At 40.1% G+C, this 17,922-nt stretch overlaps 2 protein-coding genes across 2 annotated transcripts; both read right to left on the bottom strand.

Moving 5' to 3' along the window:
* Positions 1-2,350: 2,350 nt before the first annotated feature.
* Positions 2,351-17,874, bottom strand: LOC306934044 (uncharacterized protein). The gene is made up of 4 exons (XM_079516477.1): positions 17,765-17,874; positions 7,847-9,488; positions 5,030-5,086; positions 2,351-4,002 (listed from the first exon to the last, which is right to left on the bottom strand). The coding sequence occupies exons 2-4, from the start codon at positions 9,477-9,479 to the stop codon at positions 2,354-2,356; spliced, it is 3,339 nt and encodes a 1,112-aa protein (XP_079372603.1). The 5' UTR covers positions 9,480-9,488; positions 17,765-17,874; the 3' UTR covers positions 2,351-2,353.
* Positions 13,343-17,902, bottom strand: LOC306940421 (zinc finger protein RFP-like). The gene is made up of 2 exons (XM_079525482.1): positions 17,765-17,902; positions 13,343-16,333 (listed from the first exon to the last, which is right to left on the bottom strand). Exon 2 carries the CDS (start codon positions 16,322-16,324, stop codon positions 14,660-14,662), a length of 1,665 nt encoding a protein of 554 aa, XP_079381608.1. The 5' UTR covers positions 16,325-16,333; positions 17,765-17,902; the 3' UTR covers positions 13,343-14,659.
* Between the last annotated feature and the right edge of the window lie 20 nt (positions 17,903-17,922).

Here is a 17,922-nt window from a genome sequence, read left to right as displayed (position 1 = left end):
ATGTATGATTATAAGCTACATCTGTATATCCAAACATGTTGGGGCATAAACAAGAAGTTGAAGGATAAAACTAAGTCTGATAATGATGTACGGTGCATGTTCACATCATGCCTACTTTACATAACATTTAACGACAACAGAGGCTAGCCAAGGTACCCAGGTGTCCCTAGTGCCCATCTATCCTGAATCCCTTTCGACGTCATGGACTCCGAGGGCCTAAACTTTTATTAGACAGGTGGTCCTCATTATAGTAATGATTATGTCCTGATTGTCCTGTGACCCCCATAGTAAAATTATTTAGCTCCCGTTGTCATAACTGTGCTGCAGGAGAAACACTCAGTGGTGACACTAGGGTACATGTTTGTATTGTAAAACATTTCCAGTGACTTTTAATCAGTCAAATTGTGTCACCCTAACCTGATGCCTCAAGGCAGGGGTCATCACCATGCTGGTTTGTGGTGGACGTTTCTGTCAAAGTGTGCCACAAAGAGCTAGAGTAGCCCTGAATGACCACAGGTCTATGTAGATAATGTAGGTCTATGTAGATATTTTGATATTCTGGATAAATGTCCACCTACTTTTTACATCTGTAAACTGTCTGTCTGTGATGTGACAATAAAGTTGATTCTGAACAGGTGGAGGCTATAAGGATAGGCCTATCGGGACCGCTGGTGGTCAGTGAAGGCTATCGTCTGTCACAGTGTGAGGCAGATTGATTGACTGAAAATGTTATTAAAAACAGTTCAAAAGTACAGGTCAGTACAAAATCTGCTACGAGGATAAAACCAGAAAAAGCACTAAGACTGGATAATCTCCCCATGAACATTTATTGTAAATCCACCAAACAACAATATTGTATTTTCCATTGTTTCAAACATCAAAATCTTCCTCACTAGCAGAAAATGTTATGAAAAACAGTTCAAAAGTACAGGTCAGTACAAAATCTGCTACGAAGACAAAACCAGAAAAAGCACTAAGACTGGATAATCTCCCCATGAACATTTATTGTAAATCCACCAAATAACAATATTGTATTTTCCATTGTTTCTAACATAAAAATCTTCCTCACTAGCAAATCCCATACATGCAAAACATGCTGTCAGAATTCCACATGAGATGAACACCAACATATACTATATGAAAGTCATCAATGTGACATGTTGTACCCCAGAACCCCCAAATCACAAGTCTTAAAACAGACCCGAGTTGGCACTGTACTTGGTACGCCCTTTTTCACACCCTCTACACAAAATCACTTCACCAAAAATAGCAGCTCTACAAGCTCACAACGCGTAGCATTGCTAGTCCTGTCACAATTATAACATGATCTAAGCCTAATCGCAATTATGTTTGCATAATCATCAATGGTTTCCATGTTGAAAAATGTGCAAACATTAAAAAAAAAAAAAAAAAAAAAAAAAAGCAGAAATAGCAGATCTACGTGTTGTAAGCTGTCTTCGGTGAACGTTCCCCCAGAATAAGGATACTAGGGTTCAAGTGGTTATAATGTCTGCATTGAGAGAACAATTCACAGAGTTTACAGTCATATGAACATTATGTACAATAACTGATTTATGTTGTCTGTCTGCTATGATTGATAACATCATTACTACTGTACATGAGAGACGATAACATCATGACATAATCATTGCAGAATCACTGCATTCCTATTTGCACTTAAATGTTCTAGAATATTAGTACAAGACTGACAATAACATTATCTTTTATTCCTGGTAGATATCAATCTTGCCAATTAATGAACAACAATGTAGAGTTAAACTTAAACCTGAATGCCATAAAATAATGAATAATGGAATAATTATCTAGTCTTGTACCGAGAAAGAAATAGACAATTCTAAACAGTCAGGAATATATTTTAAGCAGAAAAAAGAAAATGGGGGAAAGTATTTGGCTATAATAAAATTAAGTGAATAATTCTGCACACCGTTTTGCTCCCCAAAAACGTTATTTACCAAGGCTGGTAAATAAAGTGTGTTTTGATAGAATTCATTACGTTACGAACCACAAACAATGGATTTATTTGAAATTAAAGTTGACTGGCAAACCAGAATGAACCCTTCTATACAGTAATACTGTATAGAAATGTGTATACTGGCCTGGGCCGTGGCTCAGTGGTCCAGGCACCTTGGCTGGTAATCCAGTCTGGCAGTGTGCCGCGGGTTCGACTCCCGATCCCCCATCTCTCTACCCATTTCCTGTCAGCCTACTGTCTGTCCCTCCATAAAAAATATAAAATAAAGGCGAAAGCCGCAAAAAAGAAATGTGTATACTGTAACAGTATACACACATTTGTTTTAAATGAAGAAAAAAAAAACTTTTCATCTGGATTAGTCTAATCTGTGTGATTGACAGGAGATATGATCAGAGGAGCAGAGTTTTTACCATTACTATTATTACATGGATTGAAGTATGGATAGAGTTTCTCAGTGAAGGTGCAGCCAGTGAAGGAGTAGAGATGAACTCTGGTCTCCACGTCATAAAAGGAGATCAGACCCTCCTCATAATCAACAAACACTCCCACTTTCTGGAGCTCCTCTCTTACAGGGAGGACGACATCAGGGTCAGCACCAGCCTTGTACTCATTTCCATTCCTCAACCGTACAGACCAGTAACCATTGTTGGGACTCAGTGTGATGCCTCTGTTCCTCTTGATGGACTCTCTGGCCACTCCTACATCCCAGGCAATCTTTCCTCCAACCTGAACCTCATAGTAAAACCTTCCAGAGGAGAAGCTTTGTTTTCCTAAGACATTGGCATAGTAAGAGAATCTCTCTGGGTTGTCTGGGAGATTCTTCTTCATGTTTCCACAACTCACTTGTTTTCCATCCTCAGACAGGATGAGTTGAGGGTGTGCTGTATCAGGGTCCAGAGTTACATCCACCTCATATTGCTGGATCCTCCTCAGCTCAGCATGATGCAGGTTCTTCTTTATTTCTTCACTGAGTGTGTTCTCCAGCTGAGCCACAGCTGTCCTCAATGTCCCCACATATGAAGACTGATGGACATTGACCGTTGTCCAGTCCTTGGTGGGTGGAGGGGAGTTGATGGATGTGAAGTTCTGGAGGAGGTGGAGGTGGTCTTCAGTGTGTAAGAGCTGCTTCAGCTCAGAGCTTCTCTTCTCTAACTCTGTGATTTCTTGTTGGAGATCTTTGATGAAGCCTTCAGCCTGTTTCTCTGTTGTTTTCTGCTTCTCTTCGATCACATCAATTAGCTCAGCCTGGCTTCTATCAATACAGCTGATCAGAGCAGTGAAGACCTGCACACTGTCTGCTGTCTCTCTGTCTGCATCTTTCCTGCTGAGCTCTACTGAGTGTCTCACAACCTGAATCTTCACTTGTCTCTCCTGGATCATCTGCTGAACTTCAGCTTCTGTCTTTCCCAGCTCAGCCTTCTTTCCTTCATAGGCCTCTTTCAGAGATACAATCTGATGTAACTTGTGGTCTGGCTCAGTGCAGAAGTGACAGATGCACATGTGGTCAGTCTTACAGAACAGCTCCAGAGGTCTGTCGTGTTTCTTACACAGAATATCTTCCAGGTTCTTCACAGGGTCGATTAGCTTGTGTCGTTTTAACCCTGCGAGTCTCAGGTGAGGCTCCAGGTGAGTGTCACAGTAGGAGGTCAGACACACCAGGCAGGACTTCAGGGCTTTGGGTTTGGTCTCAGTACAGACGTCACAGGAGACTTCATCTGGTTCAGCAGGTTCTGGGTTTGTGCTGGAAGTTTGTCTCTGCTGCTTTGACTTCCTGAACTGATCGGCCATCTCAGAGAGGACTTTATTAACAGAGAATTCTGGTCTATTACAGAAGGTTTTGTTACACAGTGGACACTGACACACATAACTGCTGTTCCAGTAATCTGTGATACAGATGTTGCAGTAGTTGTGTCCACATGGAGTGGTGATTGGATCAGTGAACACATCCAGACAGATAGAACACAGGAACTGCTCTTCAGACAGGAGACTGCTGCTGGCAGACGCCATTTCTACACACTGAAAATAAAAGTGAAACAAATTTAGTTGGATGCTACTTTTCACAGGTATCCGAGTATCTGACTGTACCTCAAAAAAGTGAGCGACACCCACAGCCACAATACTAGAGTGGGCTAGAACAACAATCTGGTACCACCCACTTATAAAAACAAACATGGGTTAATTCTCCTTCTACAGCACTGCCACCCAGACGTGGAATGTCCTGAGCCCTTCCCGCAAATAGGCAGAATGCAGATCACTGTCTTTTAAAACAGACCTGAAAATCCACCTTTCAGCCACAGGGAGAGGAAATGATCACTTCTCCTGACAGGTGATTATCAATAGGCCAAAGAAGATTTTTCTTTTTGTATAGCAGTTTTATAATGACATCAAATGCAGCCCAAAGTGCTTTACATAAAATAGAGAACAAAAGAAAAATAACATTCATAATATTAAACCAGATTAAAAAAAAAACATGATCAAGAACAAATTAAAAGGACGCAAGATCAACATTAAGACACTACAAGAAAATAGCAACAAAATAATCACTACATGACTTTTAGAAGGATTACAGACTCTCACAGATCTCACACCTGTTCATTCACTTTCATATTTAAGCACACAGACTACCTGTCACCTATTCAGATAGCTGGATGCGCCCTACAAAACACACACACACACACACACACACACACACACACACACACACACACACACACACACACACACACACACACGCACGCAAATAGACTGCTTATATTTGAGGAATATGAAATACAGGTTTATGATGGTCATGTACTGTGTGAGAGAAAAATAAATCAGAATTAGAGACAGACAGACTGACTGAAGCAGGTTTCCTTGTTAGGATAATAAATCATTAAAGTACTTACCAATGTTTAAGTTGTACTTGTCAGTATGTGTAAAACGTCTTGTTGAAAGGTTTTGTAGAGAGAGTACTAGAGAGTCTAGACTAGAATAGTGTCGCTGCCACCAAACTGTTCACTGTGTGTTAACTTGTTTCACTAGATTCCATTTCCTCACTGAGGAAGTCCTCCGTGTGCTCAAAAGTTAGCAGGTGACAGTAAAGTTTACTGTCACCTGCTGGACAACAACTCAAGAATGTATACACATTACACAACCATTTGAGAACTATAATTCCAACCAGGGAACATTATCCAATCTACAGTGGTGGAAAAACTACTCAAATGTTTTATTTAAGTAAAATTAAAATAGAAACCTCATTGATTATATAAATGGTATGTGGCTTAATTAAATGACCTGGCTTGGCTGTTATGCAATCCATGGTTCTGTGTGCCGTCAGTGCACATTTGCTTGAAACTTGATTGTTTGATAGAAAGTCCAGACAATAAAATCTTTCCTTCTAAAGTCCTTCTGTTATGGCACAAGTATGAACCGAGCAAATCTGCATCATTAAAGTAGTGTAAGCATGGTAAAGTCACTGTTTAGGCTACAAGCTCGTCATGTCACTCTAGCAAAGTGATTGATCTGTGTCTCTCCTAGGGTCCTACTTGCCCCACAACAAGGATGCGGGCTGGAAGCGACAAATGTGTACGCCCCTTTTGGGATATTTTGCTGGGCCCTATACTGCAATGAGAACTACTCTGTTACAAGTACAACTTAAGTCCAGAATTCAATATATAGGCCTATACATGAGTAAAAGTACAAAAGTAATTTGGCATCAACATGTACTTAAAGTACTAAAAGTAAAAGTAGGCTAGTCATTGTGAAGAATGTCCCATTTCAAGATTTCAAATGTATAAACATCCTTTGAAAATAGCCGATCTACAAGCTCACAATGCGTCACATCCCGGCGCATTGTGAGCTTGTAGATTGGCTATTTTCAAAGGATGTTTCCCCAAAATATATAAAAAAAAGTTTGTTTTTAAGAAAAGTATACTTTGCATGATTAGAAGAACATGCTTTAACATTAGACAACTAGAAAAAGTGCCCTTCAGGGCACAGGTCTCCACCAGGGCAGGTGTGGCCTCCTGGTGGCGCTATAATAGGCCGTTCTGGAAAATTTGGGACAGAGGTTCATCGTTGGCATCCAGGGAGTGTGTGGAAAATTTGGCATCGACCGGGTTAACGGTGCAAGAGATTAGCTGGTAACAGACGGACACATGCGCGCGCACACACACACACACACACACACACACACACACACACACACACACACACACACACACACACACACACACACACACACACACACACACACACACACACACACACACATATACTCTCTCGCCATTCCTTTGGCCTGGTGGAGACAATTAAGGTCTAATATTTCTACAACTGCTACAACACCTGTATATCCAGTCATGTTGGGGCTTAAACAAGAAGTTCAAGGATAAAATTAAGTCTGATAATGATGTACGGTGCAGTGTACAGTATGTACAGTATGGGAAAGTGGTGGTGGGAGGGGTACTTTAACTTTTTTTTTACAGGGGCCAGTTTCAAAATGCAGCAACCCGTAGGTGCTCTTTGAAAGCGGTCTTGAAGGAGTCTAGGGATTCACATCTCTTAACGGCTGTTGGTAGGGTGTTCCACATTTTAGTTTTAGTGGTTTAAAGACCCCAGTGTTACAAGGAAGGACATTTCAAGTTCTAGGAATACACTGTGTCAGTCTGTGAGACACAAGGTCTCTGAACAACAATATAATACATAAAGAACTGTCTGCACATTGGATAATCTCCTCATGAACTTTTATTGTAAAATCCAACCAAATAACAATATTGTATTTTCCATTGTTTCAAACATCAAAATCTTCCTCACTAGCAAATCCCAGACATGCAAAACATGCTGTCACAATTTAACATGAGATGAACACCAACATATACTATATGAAGGTCATCAATGTGACAACATGTTGTACCCCAGAACCCCCAAATCACAAGTCTTAACTTATACCCTCTATACTTGAAAACAGACCTGAGTTGGCACTGTACTTGGTGAAAATCTTTTCACCAAAAATAGCAGATCTACAAGCTCACAACGCGTAGCATTGCTAGGCCTGTCAATTATTATTACATGATGGCCCAAACGCAATTATTTTTGCATAATTGTCAATGGTTTCCATGTTGATTTTTTTTTGGAAAGAACAAAATATGAAATGTCTGTGATTTCTTTGTATATTTAAGTTAATCATCATATCTGCCCTCTGCAATTTAGAAGCCTAAAAGGGAAACAGAAATACACATTATAATGTTCCAATGTTCAATGCAAAAAACACAATTAAATCATTAATCTCAAATATTTGTGTGAGAATTAATCGTCAACTTAAGTTTGTAATCGTGACAGCGCTACGCATTGTAATGCGTTGTGAGCTTGTAGATCTGCTATCTTCGGTGAACGTTCCCCCAGAATACTGTAAGGATGCTAGGGTTCAAGTGGTTGTTTACAGTCATATGAACATTATGTACAATAACTGATTATTTTGTCCATCTTCTATGATTGATAACATCATATTAGATTACTACTGTACATAAGAGACAATAAAATAATCATTGCAGAATCACTGCATTCCTATTTGCACTATTAAATGTTCTAGTATATTAGTACAAGACTGACATTAACGTTATGTTTTATTCCTGGTAGATATCAATCTTGCCAATGTTGAGTAAAACTTAAACCTGAACAAGTTTTGCTTATTTGGCTACAACACATACAGATTTGTGTTTCGATAGATTAATATAATATAAATGTATACATCTGTTACGAACAACAATGGATTTATTTGAAATTAAAGTTGACTGACAAACCTGTATGAACCCTTCTATACACACATTTGTTTTACATGAAAGACAACCTTTCGCTGCGGATTAGTCTAATCTGTGTGATTGACAGGAGATATGATCAGAGGAGCAGAGTTTTCACCATTTCTACTTAAATATGGACTGAAGTATGGATAGAGTTTCTCAGTGAAGGTGCAGCCAGTGAAAGAGTAGAGGTGAACTCTGGTCTCCACATCATAAAAGGAGACCAGACCCTCCTCATAATCCACAAACACTCCCACTTTCTGGAGCTCTTCTCTTACAGGGAGGACGACATCAGGGTCAGCACGAGCCTTGTACTCATTTCCATTCCTCAGCACTGAAGTCCAGTAACCATTGTTGGGACTCAGTGGGTTTACACCTTTCCTGTCGATGGACTCTCTGGCCACTCCTAAAGTCCAGTCAGTCTTCCCTCCAACCTGAACCTCATAGTAAAACCTTCCTGAGGAGAAGCTTTGTTTTCCTAAGACATCGACATATAGAGAGAATCTCTCTGGGTTGTCTGGGAGATTCTTCTTTATGTTTCCATGACTCACTTGTTTTCCATCCTCAGACAGCATGAGATTAGGATGTGCTGTATCAGCATCCAGAGTTACATCCACCTCATATAGCTGGATCCTCCTCAGCTCAGCATCATGCAGGTTCTTCTCAATCTCTTGACTGAGTGTCTTCTCCAGCTGAGCCACAGCTGTCTTCACAGTCCCTGCATGTGAAGACTGATGTACATTGACCTTTGTCCAGTCCTTGGTGGGTGGAGGGACGTTGATGGATGTGAAGTTCTGGAGGAGGTGGAGGTGGTCTTCAGTGTGTAAGAGCTGCTTCAGCTCAGAGCTTCTCTTCTCTAACTCTGTGATTTCTTGTTGCAGCTCTTTGATGAAGCCTTCAGCCTGTTTCTCTGTTGTTTTCTGCTTCTCTTCAATCACATCAATGAGCTCAGCCTGGCTTCTCTCAATACAGCTGATCAGAGCAGTGAAGACCTGCACACTGACAGCCACGACTGTATCCGCATCTTTCTTACCGAGCTCCACTGAGCGTCTGACCTCCTGAATCTTCACTTGTCTCTCCTGGATCATCTGCTGAACTTCAGCCTCTGTCTTTCCCAGCTCTGCCTTCTTTCCTTCATAGGCCTCTTTCAGAGATACAATCTGATGTAACTTGTGGTCTGACTCAGTGCAGAACTGACAGATGCACATGTGGTCAGTCTTACAGAACAGCTCCAGAGGTCTGTCGTGTTTCTTACACAGAATGTCTTCCAGGTTCTTCACAGGGTCGATTAGTTTGTGTCGTTTTAACCCCGGGAGTTTCAGGTGAGGCTCCAGGTGAGTGTCACAGTAGGAGGTCAGACACACCAGGCAGGACTTCAGGGCTTTGAGTTTGGTCTCAGTACAGACGTCACAGGAGACTTCATCTGGTTCAGCAGGTTCTGGGTTTGTGCTGGAAGTTTGTATCTGCTGCTTTGACTTCCTGAACTGATCGGCCATCTCAGAGAGGACTTTATTAACAGAGAATTCTGGTCTATTACAGAAGGTTTTGTTACAAAGTGGACACTGACACACATCACTAGTGTTCCAGTAATGTGTGATGCAGGTGTTGCAGTAGTTGTGTCCACATGGAGTGGTGATTGGATCAGTGAACACGTCCAGACAGATAGAACACAGGAACTGCTCTTCAGACAGGAGACTGCTGGCAGACGCCATTTCTACACACTGAAAATAAAAAGTGAAACAATTTTAGTTGGATGCTACTTCTCACAGGTATCCGAGTATCTGACTAATTACCTAAAAAAAGTGATTGACATCCACAGCCACAATACTAGAGGGAGCTAGAACAACGATCTGGTACCACACACTTAGGTAGGTAAATTCTCCTTCTACAGCACTGCCACCCAAGTGTGGAATGCCCTGACGTCCTCCCTCAAAAATCCAGATCACTGGGCGTCCTTTAAAACAGGCCTGAAAAAGTGAAAATCCACCTTTCAGCAGGCCAAAGGGAGAGGAAATGATCACTTCTCCTTTAGACAGGTGATTACCAATAGGCCAAAGATTATTTTCTTTTGTATAGCACATTTAATGACATCAAATGCAGTCCAAAGTGCTTTACATAAAAAAGAGATCAATAAAAGAAAAATAACGTTAATAATATTAAACCAGATTAAAAACAATAAGATCAAAAACATGATCAAGAACACAATTTAAAGGGATAGTTCAGATTTGTTTTAACTTAAGCTGTATGAAATACTTGCCATTAATATAGTGGTTGCAACTGTATTAATCGATTGCCTGAGTCCCGTGGTGGGAGTTCTGCTCTGGTTTTGGTCAATATTAAGTAGTTCCGGTCATTTTGTGTGGGGCACTGGGGCCACGCAGTAAAAGTAAATTAATTCACAAAACTAACATAATTTGTATTGTTGACCTATTTCTAAAATATTAGCGCAACTTTCGTTCAACTTTGACCCCTCTATCACATGGAACTATTTTTTGGGCGTAGTGATATGGACACAAAAAACATAGTTCTGTGTGATAGAGGGGTAAAAAATGAAATACACTTTTAGAAGAATTACAGACTCACAAATCTCACACCTGTTCATTCACTTTCACATTTAACCACACAGACTACCTGTCACCTATTTAGATAGATAGTAGATACACACTTCAATAAGGAACCACACATACTCTACCTATTGAAAGATAATATACTAATGTACATTTACCGGTAAAGCTAGAGTAAAAAGTGGGTCTTTGCTTTTAAAGCTATATGTGGTCGTCACGTAATGGGAGCTTGTTCCAAGCCAAATTGGTCTATAAAAGCAGAAAGATGCTTCCACATGTTTTTTATAATTCATTGTTGGCACCTCGAGGAGGTCAGCGGCACTTAGATGACCTAAGGAGACGGGTTGTGCAGACTCTTAAATGATAGTAGATTTTAGATTAGCTTTTTACGTTATTGGATTCTTGGATAGGCTATTGCATTTTAGATTAGAAGTTTTATATAAATCAACAAAATAATGCAGTGTTTTAATGGCACCCTGTCTGTTTAAACCTGTGATCAGGCTGAAAGGTTGAATAAACATAAAACTGTGTTGGAACATATTTGGGCAGGCAACAAGAAACATAGGAATTAATTAAGGTGCTACACAATTTATACCTCGTATTTTTTAATCCTAAAGGTTACCGGGAGCCAGTGATCTTAAATATGTTAAAACTGGAGGAATGTGTTATTTGAGTAAGGCAGAGGGGCAGACAGACAGACACACACACACACACACACACACACACACACTGCACAGGGATCAATGTCTGTGTGTGAGTGCTGTGCTTGTCCATGCAAAGTAATCAATCGCACACACGCAGCCGCGCGCATGCCAGACGCACACGCACACACGTCTCTCTCTCACACACACACACACACACACACACACACACTGCACACAGCAGCTCAGCTGAAATCATAAAAACGGACTAATATAGCTTAATTAATTAAATTTAGGCTAAATAATTTGGGAAAGTGAAAAACGGGCTTATGATGGGTTGTCATGTGAGGGATCAGGATTAGAGTTTAATAGACAGACGGACTGACAGAGGCAGGTTTCCTTGTTAGGATACATCATTAACTAAATGCAGTACTTACCAGTGTTTAAGTTGTCGGTATGTGTGTAAAACGTCTTGTTGAAAGGTTTTGTAGACTTTTGTTGAAAGGTTCTGTCTTCTGTAGACTCAGAGAGTATAGCCTAGTAAGCCTACTAGAGACTCTATACTATAGAGTGTCGCTGCCACCAAACTTTTATCTGTTAACTTTCGTTTCTCCAGATTTCATTTCATTCCATTTCCTCACTGAGGAACTGTAGCTGTTAACCCTTTACTGCCACCTGCTGGACAACAACTCAGAATGTATACACAACCATTTCAGAACTCCAGCATCTAAAATTCCAGCCAGGGAACATTATCCAATCTACAATGGTGGAAAAACTACTCACATGTTTATATTAAGTAAAAGTATCAATACTGCAATGGAGAACTACTCTGTTACAAGTATAAGTCCGGAATTCAAAATGTACTTGAGTAACAGTACACAAGTATTGGCATCAAAACATGTACTTAAAGTACCAAAAGTAAAAGTAGGCTAGTCATTGTGAGAATGTCCCATTTCAAGATTTCAAATGTATAAACATATTTGAAAATAGTCAATAGTCGATAGTCACAATACGTCACATCCGACGCATTGTGAGCTTGTAGATCGGCTATTTTCAAATGGCAAAAATGTATAGCCTAGGGTTGAAGACTGAAGTGGTTACTGTATGTTTAGTTATAATAATCTGAATCTACAAATTAACTAGTAACTAAAGTTTTCAAATAAATGTAGTGGAGTAAAAGTACAATATTTGGATCCCAGATGTAGTGGAGTAGAAGTAAAAGTATTGGAAATTGGAAATACTCAATACAGACTCAACTCAGTTCCAGTTTGCTATTAAGTGTAAAAGCCTGGCCCTGACCTCCTAGCTGGGAACATTATATTTGCTCTATAGAAAGATGAAATAAATCTATCTGCCGCTAGACATTTAGTTATTCATATCATGGGCACAGTTTAGCTACAGTACGGTAAGAGGATAGGTGGGCAGATTGGGCACCAAGGAAGAGTGGGCACCTCTGTGTTAAATTGGCTATTTATTCCCAAAATGTAAAAAGGGGACTTTTTTAGTCTATGTATGATTATAAGCTACATCTGTATATCCAGTCATGTTGGGGCATAAACAATAAGTTGAAGGATAAAACTAAGTCTGATAATGATGTACGGTGCATGTTCACATCATGCCTACTTTACATCACATTGAACATTTTTCAAATAATTTATTTTTCAACATTTAACGACAACAGAGGCTAGCCACGGTACCCAGGTGTCCCTAGTGCCCATCTATCCTGAATCCCTTTCGACGGCATGGCCCTGGGCCTAAACTTTTATTAGACAGGTGGTCCTCATTATAGTAATGATTATGTCCTGATTGTCCTAGGCTGTGACTCCCATAGTAAAATGATTTAGCTCCCGTTGTCATAACTGTGCTGCAGGAGAAACACTCAGTGGTGACACTAGGGTACATGTTTGTATTGTAAAACATTTCCAGTGACTTTTAAATCAGTCAAATTGTGTCACCCTGACCTGATGCCTCAAGGCAGGGGTCATCACCATGCTGGTTTGTGGTGGACGTTTCTGTCAAAGTGTGCCACAAAGAGCTAGAGTAGCCCTGAATGACCACAGGTCTATGTAGATAATGTAGGTCTATGTAGATATTTTGATATTCTGGATAAATGTCCACCTACTTTTTACATCTGTAAACTGTCTGTCTGTGATGTGACAATAAAGTTGATTCTGAACAGGAGGAGGCTATAAGGATAGGCCTATCGGGACCGCTGGTGGTCAGTGAAGGCTATCGTCTGTCACAGTGTGAGGCAGATTGATTGACTGAAAATGTTATTAAAAACAGTTCAAAAGTACAGGTCAGTACAAAATCTGCTACGAGGATAAAACCAGAAAAAGCACTAAGACTGGATAATCTCCCCATGAACATTTATTGTAAATCCACCAAACAACAATATTGTATTTTCCATTGTTTCAAACATCAAAATCTTCCTCACTAGCAGAAAATGTTATGAAAAACAGTTCAAAAGTACAGGTCAGTACAAAATCTGCTACGAAGACAAAACCAGAAAAAGCACTAAGACTGGATAATCTCCCCATGAACATTTATTGTAAATCCACCAAATAACAATATTGTATTTTCCATTGTTTCTAACATCAAAATCCTCCTCACTAGCAAATCCCATACATGCAAAACATGCTGTCAGAATTCCACATGAGATGAACACCAACATATACTATATGAAAGTCATCAATGTGACATGTTGTACCCCAGAACCCCCAAATCACAAGTCTTAACTTATACCCTCTATACTTGAAAACAGACCCGAGTTGGCACTGTACTTGGTACGCCCTTTTTCACACCCTCTACACAAAATCACTTCACCAAAAATAGCAGCTCTACAAGCTCACAACGCGTAGCATTGCTAGTCCTGTCACAATTATAACATGATCTAAGCCTAATCGCAATTATGTTTGCATAATCATCAATGGTTTCCATGTTGAAAAATGTGCAAACATTAAAAAAGAAAAAAAGCAGAAATAGCAGATCTACGTGTTGTAAGCTATCTTCGGTGAACGTTCCCCCAGAATAAGGATACTAGGGTTCAAGTGGTTATAATGTCTGCATTGAGAGAACAATTCACAGAGTTTACAGTCATATGAACATTATGTACAATAACTGATTTATGTTGTCTGTCTGCTATGATTGATAACATCATTACTACTGTACATGAGAGACGATAACATCATGACATAATCATTGCAGAATCACTGCATTCCTATTTGCACTTAAATGTTCTAGAATATTAGTACAAGACTGACAATAACATTATCTTTTATTCCTGGTAGATATCAATCTTGCCAATTAATGAACAACAATGTAGAGTTAAACTTAAACCTGAATGCCATAAAATAATGAATAATGGAATAATTATCTAGTCTTGTACTGAGAAAGAAATAGACAATTCTAAACAGTCAGGAATATATTTTAAGCAGAAAAAAGAAAATGGGGGAAAGTATTTGGCTATAATACAATTAAGTGAATAATTCTGCACACCGTTTTGAAAGCTCCCCAAAAACGTTATTTACCAAGGCTGGTAAATAAAGTGTGTTTTGATAGAATTCATCTGTTACGAACCACAAACAATGGATTTATTTGAAATGAAAGTTGACTGGCAAACCTGTATGAACCCTTCTACACACACATTTGTTTTAAATGAAAAACAACCTTTTGGTCTGGATTAGTCTAACCTGTGTGATTGACAGGAGATATGATCAGAGGAGCAGAGTTTTTACCATTCTTATTAACACATGGACAGAAGTATGGATAGAGTCTCTCAGTGAAGGTGCAGCCAGTGAAAGAGTAGAGATGAACTCTGGTCTCCACATCATAAAAGGAGACCAGACCCTCCTCATAATCCACAAACACTCCCACTTTCTGGAGCTCCTCTCTTACAGGGAGGAGGACATCATATGGGTTAGCAGCCATGTACCTATTTCCATTCCTCAACCGTACAGACCAGTAACCATTGTTGGTACTCAGTGTGATGCCTCCCTTCCTCTTGATGGACTCTCTGGCCACTCCTATTGTCCAGTCAGTCTTGCCTTTAACCTGAACCTCATAGTAAAACCTTCCTGAGGAAAAGCTTTGTTTTCCTAAGGCACTGAGATATAGAGAGAATCTCTCTGGGTTGTCTGGGAGATTCTTCTTTACGTTTCCATCACTAACTTGTTTTCCATCCTCAGACAGGATGAGATTAGGATGTGCTGTATCAGGGTCCAGAGTTACATCAACCTCATATTTCTGGACCGTCTTCAGCTCAACATCATGCAACCTCCATGATGATGCAGGTTGCATGGTCTCCATCTCTTGACTGAGTGTCTTCTCCAGCTGAGCCACAGCTGTCTTCACAGTCCCTGCATATGAAGACTGATGTAGATTGACCTGTGTCCAGTCCTTGGTGGGTGGAGGGGAGTTGATTGATGTGAACTTCTGGAGGAGGTGGAGGTGGTCTTCAGTGTGTGAGAGCTGCTTCAGCTCAGAGCTTCTCTTATTTAACTCAATGATTTCCTGTTGCAGCTCTTTCATGAAGCTTTCAGCCTGTTTCTCTGTAGTGTTCTGCGTCTCTTCAATCACATCAATGAGCTCAGCCTGGCTTCTCTCAATACAGCTGATCAGAGCAGTGAAGACCTGCACACTGACAGCTATGACTGTATCTGCATCTTTCCTGCTGACCTCCACCGAGCGTCTTACCTCCTGAATCTTCACTTGTCTCTCCTGGATCATCTGCTGAACTTCAGCCTCTGTCTTTCCCAGCTCAGCCTTCTTTCCTTCATATGCCTCTTTCAGAGATACAATCTGATGTAACTTGTGGTCTAACTCAGTGCAGAACTGACAAACACACACATGGTCAGTCTGACAGAACATCTCCAGAGGTCTGTCATGTTTCTTACACATTAACTCTTCCAGGTTCTTCACAGGTTCGATTAGTTTGTGTCGTTTTAACCCTGCGAGTCTCAGGTGAGGCTCCAGGTGAGTGTCACAGTAGGAGGTCAGACACACCAGGCAGGACTTCAGGGCTTTGGGTTTGGTCTCAGTACAGACGTCACAGGAGACTTCATCTGGTTCAGCAGGATCTGGGTTTGTGCTGGAAGTTTGTCTCTGCTGCTTTGACTTCCTGAACTGATCAGCCATCTCAGAAAATACTTTATTGACAGAGAATGTTGGTCTCTTAGTGAAGGATTCTTTACATAGAGGACACTGATACACATCCTTAGTGTCCCAGTAATGTGTGATACAGGTGTTGCAGTAGTTGTGTCCACATGGAGTGCTGATTGGATCAGTGAACACATCCAGACAGATAGAACACAGGAACTGCTCTTCAGACAGGAGAATGCTTGCAGACGCCATTTCTACACACTGAGAATAAAAGTGAAACAAATTTAGTTGGATGCTACACAGGTATCTGAGTATCTTACAAATTACCTCAAAAAGGTGAGCGACACCCACAGCCACAGTACTAGAGTGAGCTAGAACAATGATCTGGTACAACCCACTTATAAAACAAACATGGGTAAATTCTCCTTCTACAGCACTGCCACCCAGATGTGGAATGCCCTGACCCCCTCCCTAAAAACATGCAGATCACTGGCGGAAGAAATCACTTCTCCTTTAGACAGGTGATCATGCAAACATACCCACAATACCATGCAAGATTTATTATTTTTTTGTATAGCACCTTTCATGACATCAAATGCAGCCCAAATTGCTTTACATATAAAAAAAGACAACAAAAGAATAATATAATAATAACATTCATAATATTAAACCAGATGAAAAACAATTATGAAAAACCCGATCCAGAACAAATTAAAAGGAGGCAAGATCAACATTAAAACACTACAAGAAAATAACAAAACATCACTACATGACTTTTAGAAGGATTACAGACTCTCACACCTGTTCATTCATTTCAAATGTAACTACAGACTACCTGTCACTTGTTTAAATACACACTTCAATAAAGAACCACAGACTCTACCTATTGAAAGATAATATACTAATGTACATTTACAGGTAAAGCTAGAGTAAAAAGTGGGTCTGGGGCTTTGCTTTTAAAGCTATATGTTGTCGTTGCCCAGCTGTCTTATAGCCTAATGGGAGCTTGTTCCAGGCCGTTGGTCTATAAAAGCAGAACGGTGCTTCCACATGTTTTTTATAATTCATTGTTGGCACCTCGAGGAGGCCAGCAGCACTTAGATGACCTAAGGAGACGGGTTGTGCGGGATGTGCAGACTCTTAAATGATTTTAGATTTGCTTTTTACATTATTGGATTCTTGGATAGGCTATTGCATTTTAGATTAGAATTGTTAAATAATTCAGTTTTTAATGGCACCCCTGTCTGTTTAAACCTGTGATCATGCTGAAAGGTTGGAACATATTTGGTCAGGCAATCAGAAACGTAGGAAGGTCAAAGGTGCTACACAATTTAAGTGCCTCAAAAACAATTAAGGTATTTTTCAATCCTAAAAGTTACCGGAAGTCAGTGTAAATATGTTAAAACACACACACACACACACACACACACACACACACACACACACACACACACACACACACACACACACACACACACACACACACACACACACACACACACACACACACACACACACACACACACACACACACACACACACACACACACACACACACACACACACACACACACAGCAAATGAAAAAAATGAAATCATAAAAACTGATACTAATACTAACTAACTAATATTAAACTAGACTGACTGACCTTGTTTAGGATAAATCATTAACTAAATGCAGTAGCCTACTTACCAATGTTTAAGTTGTCAGTATTTGTGTAAAACGTCTTGTTGAAAGGTTCTGTAGACTTTGTGTGTACAACGTCTTGTTGAAAGGTTTTGTAGAGAGATAGAGACTCTAGACTAGAGAGTGTCGCTGCCACCAAACTTTTCTATCGTTTCACCAGATTT

The sequence above is a fragment of the Electrona antarctica genome (genome assembly GCF_951216825.1).
Source record: "Electrona antarctica genome assembly, chromosome: 2".
Lineage (NCBI taxonomy): Eukaryota > Metazoa > Chordata > Actinopteri > Myctophiformes > Myctophidae > Electrona > Electrona antarctica.
This window is presented reverse-complemented; position numbering and strand designations above follow the sequence as displayed.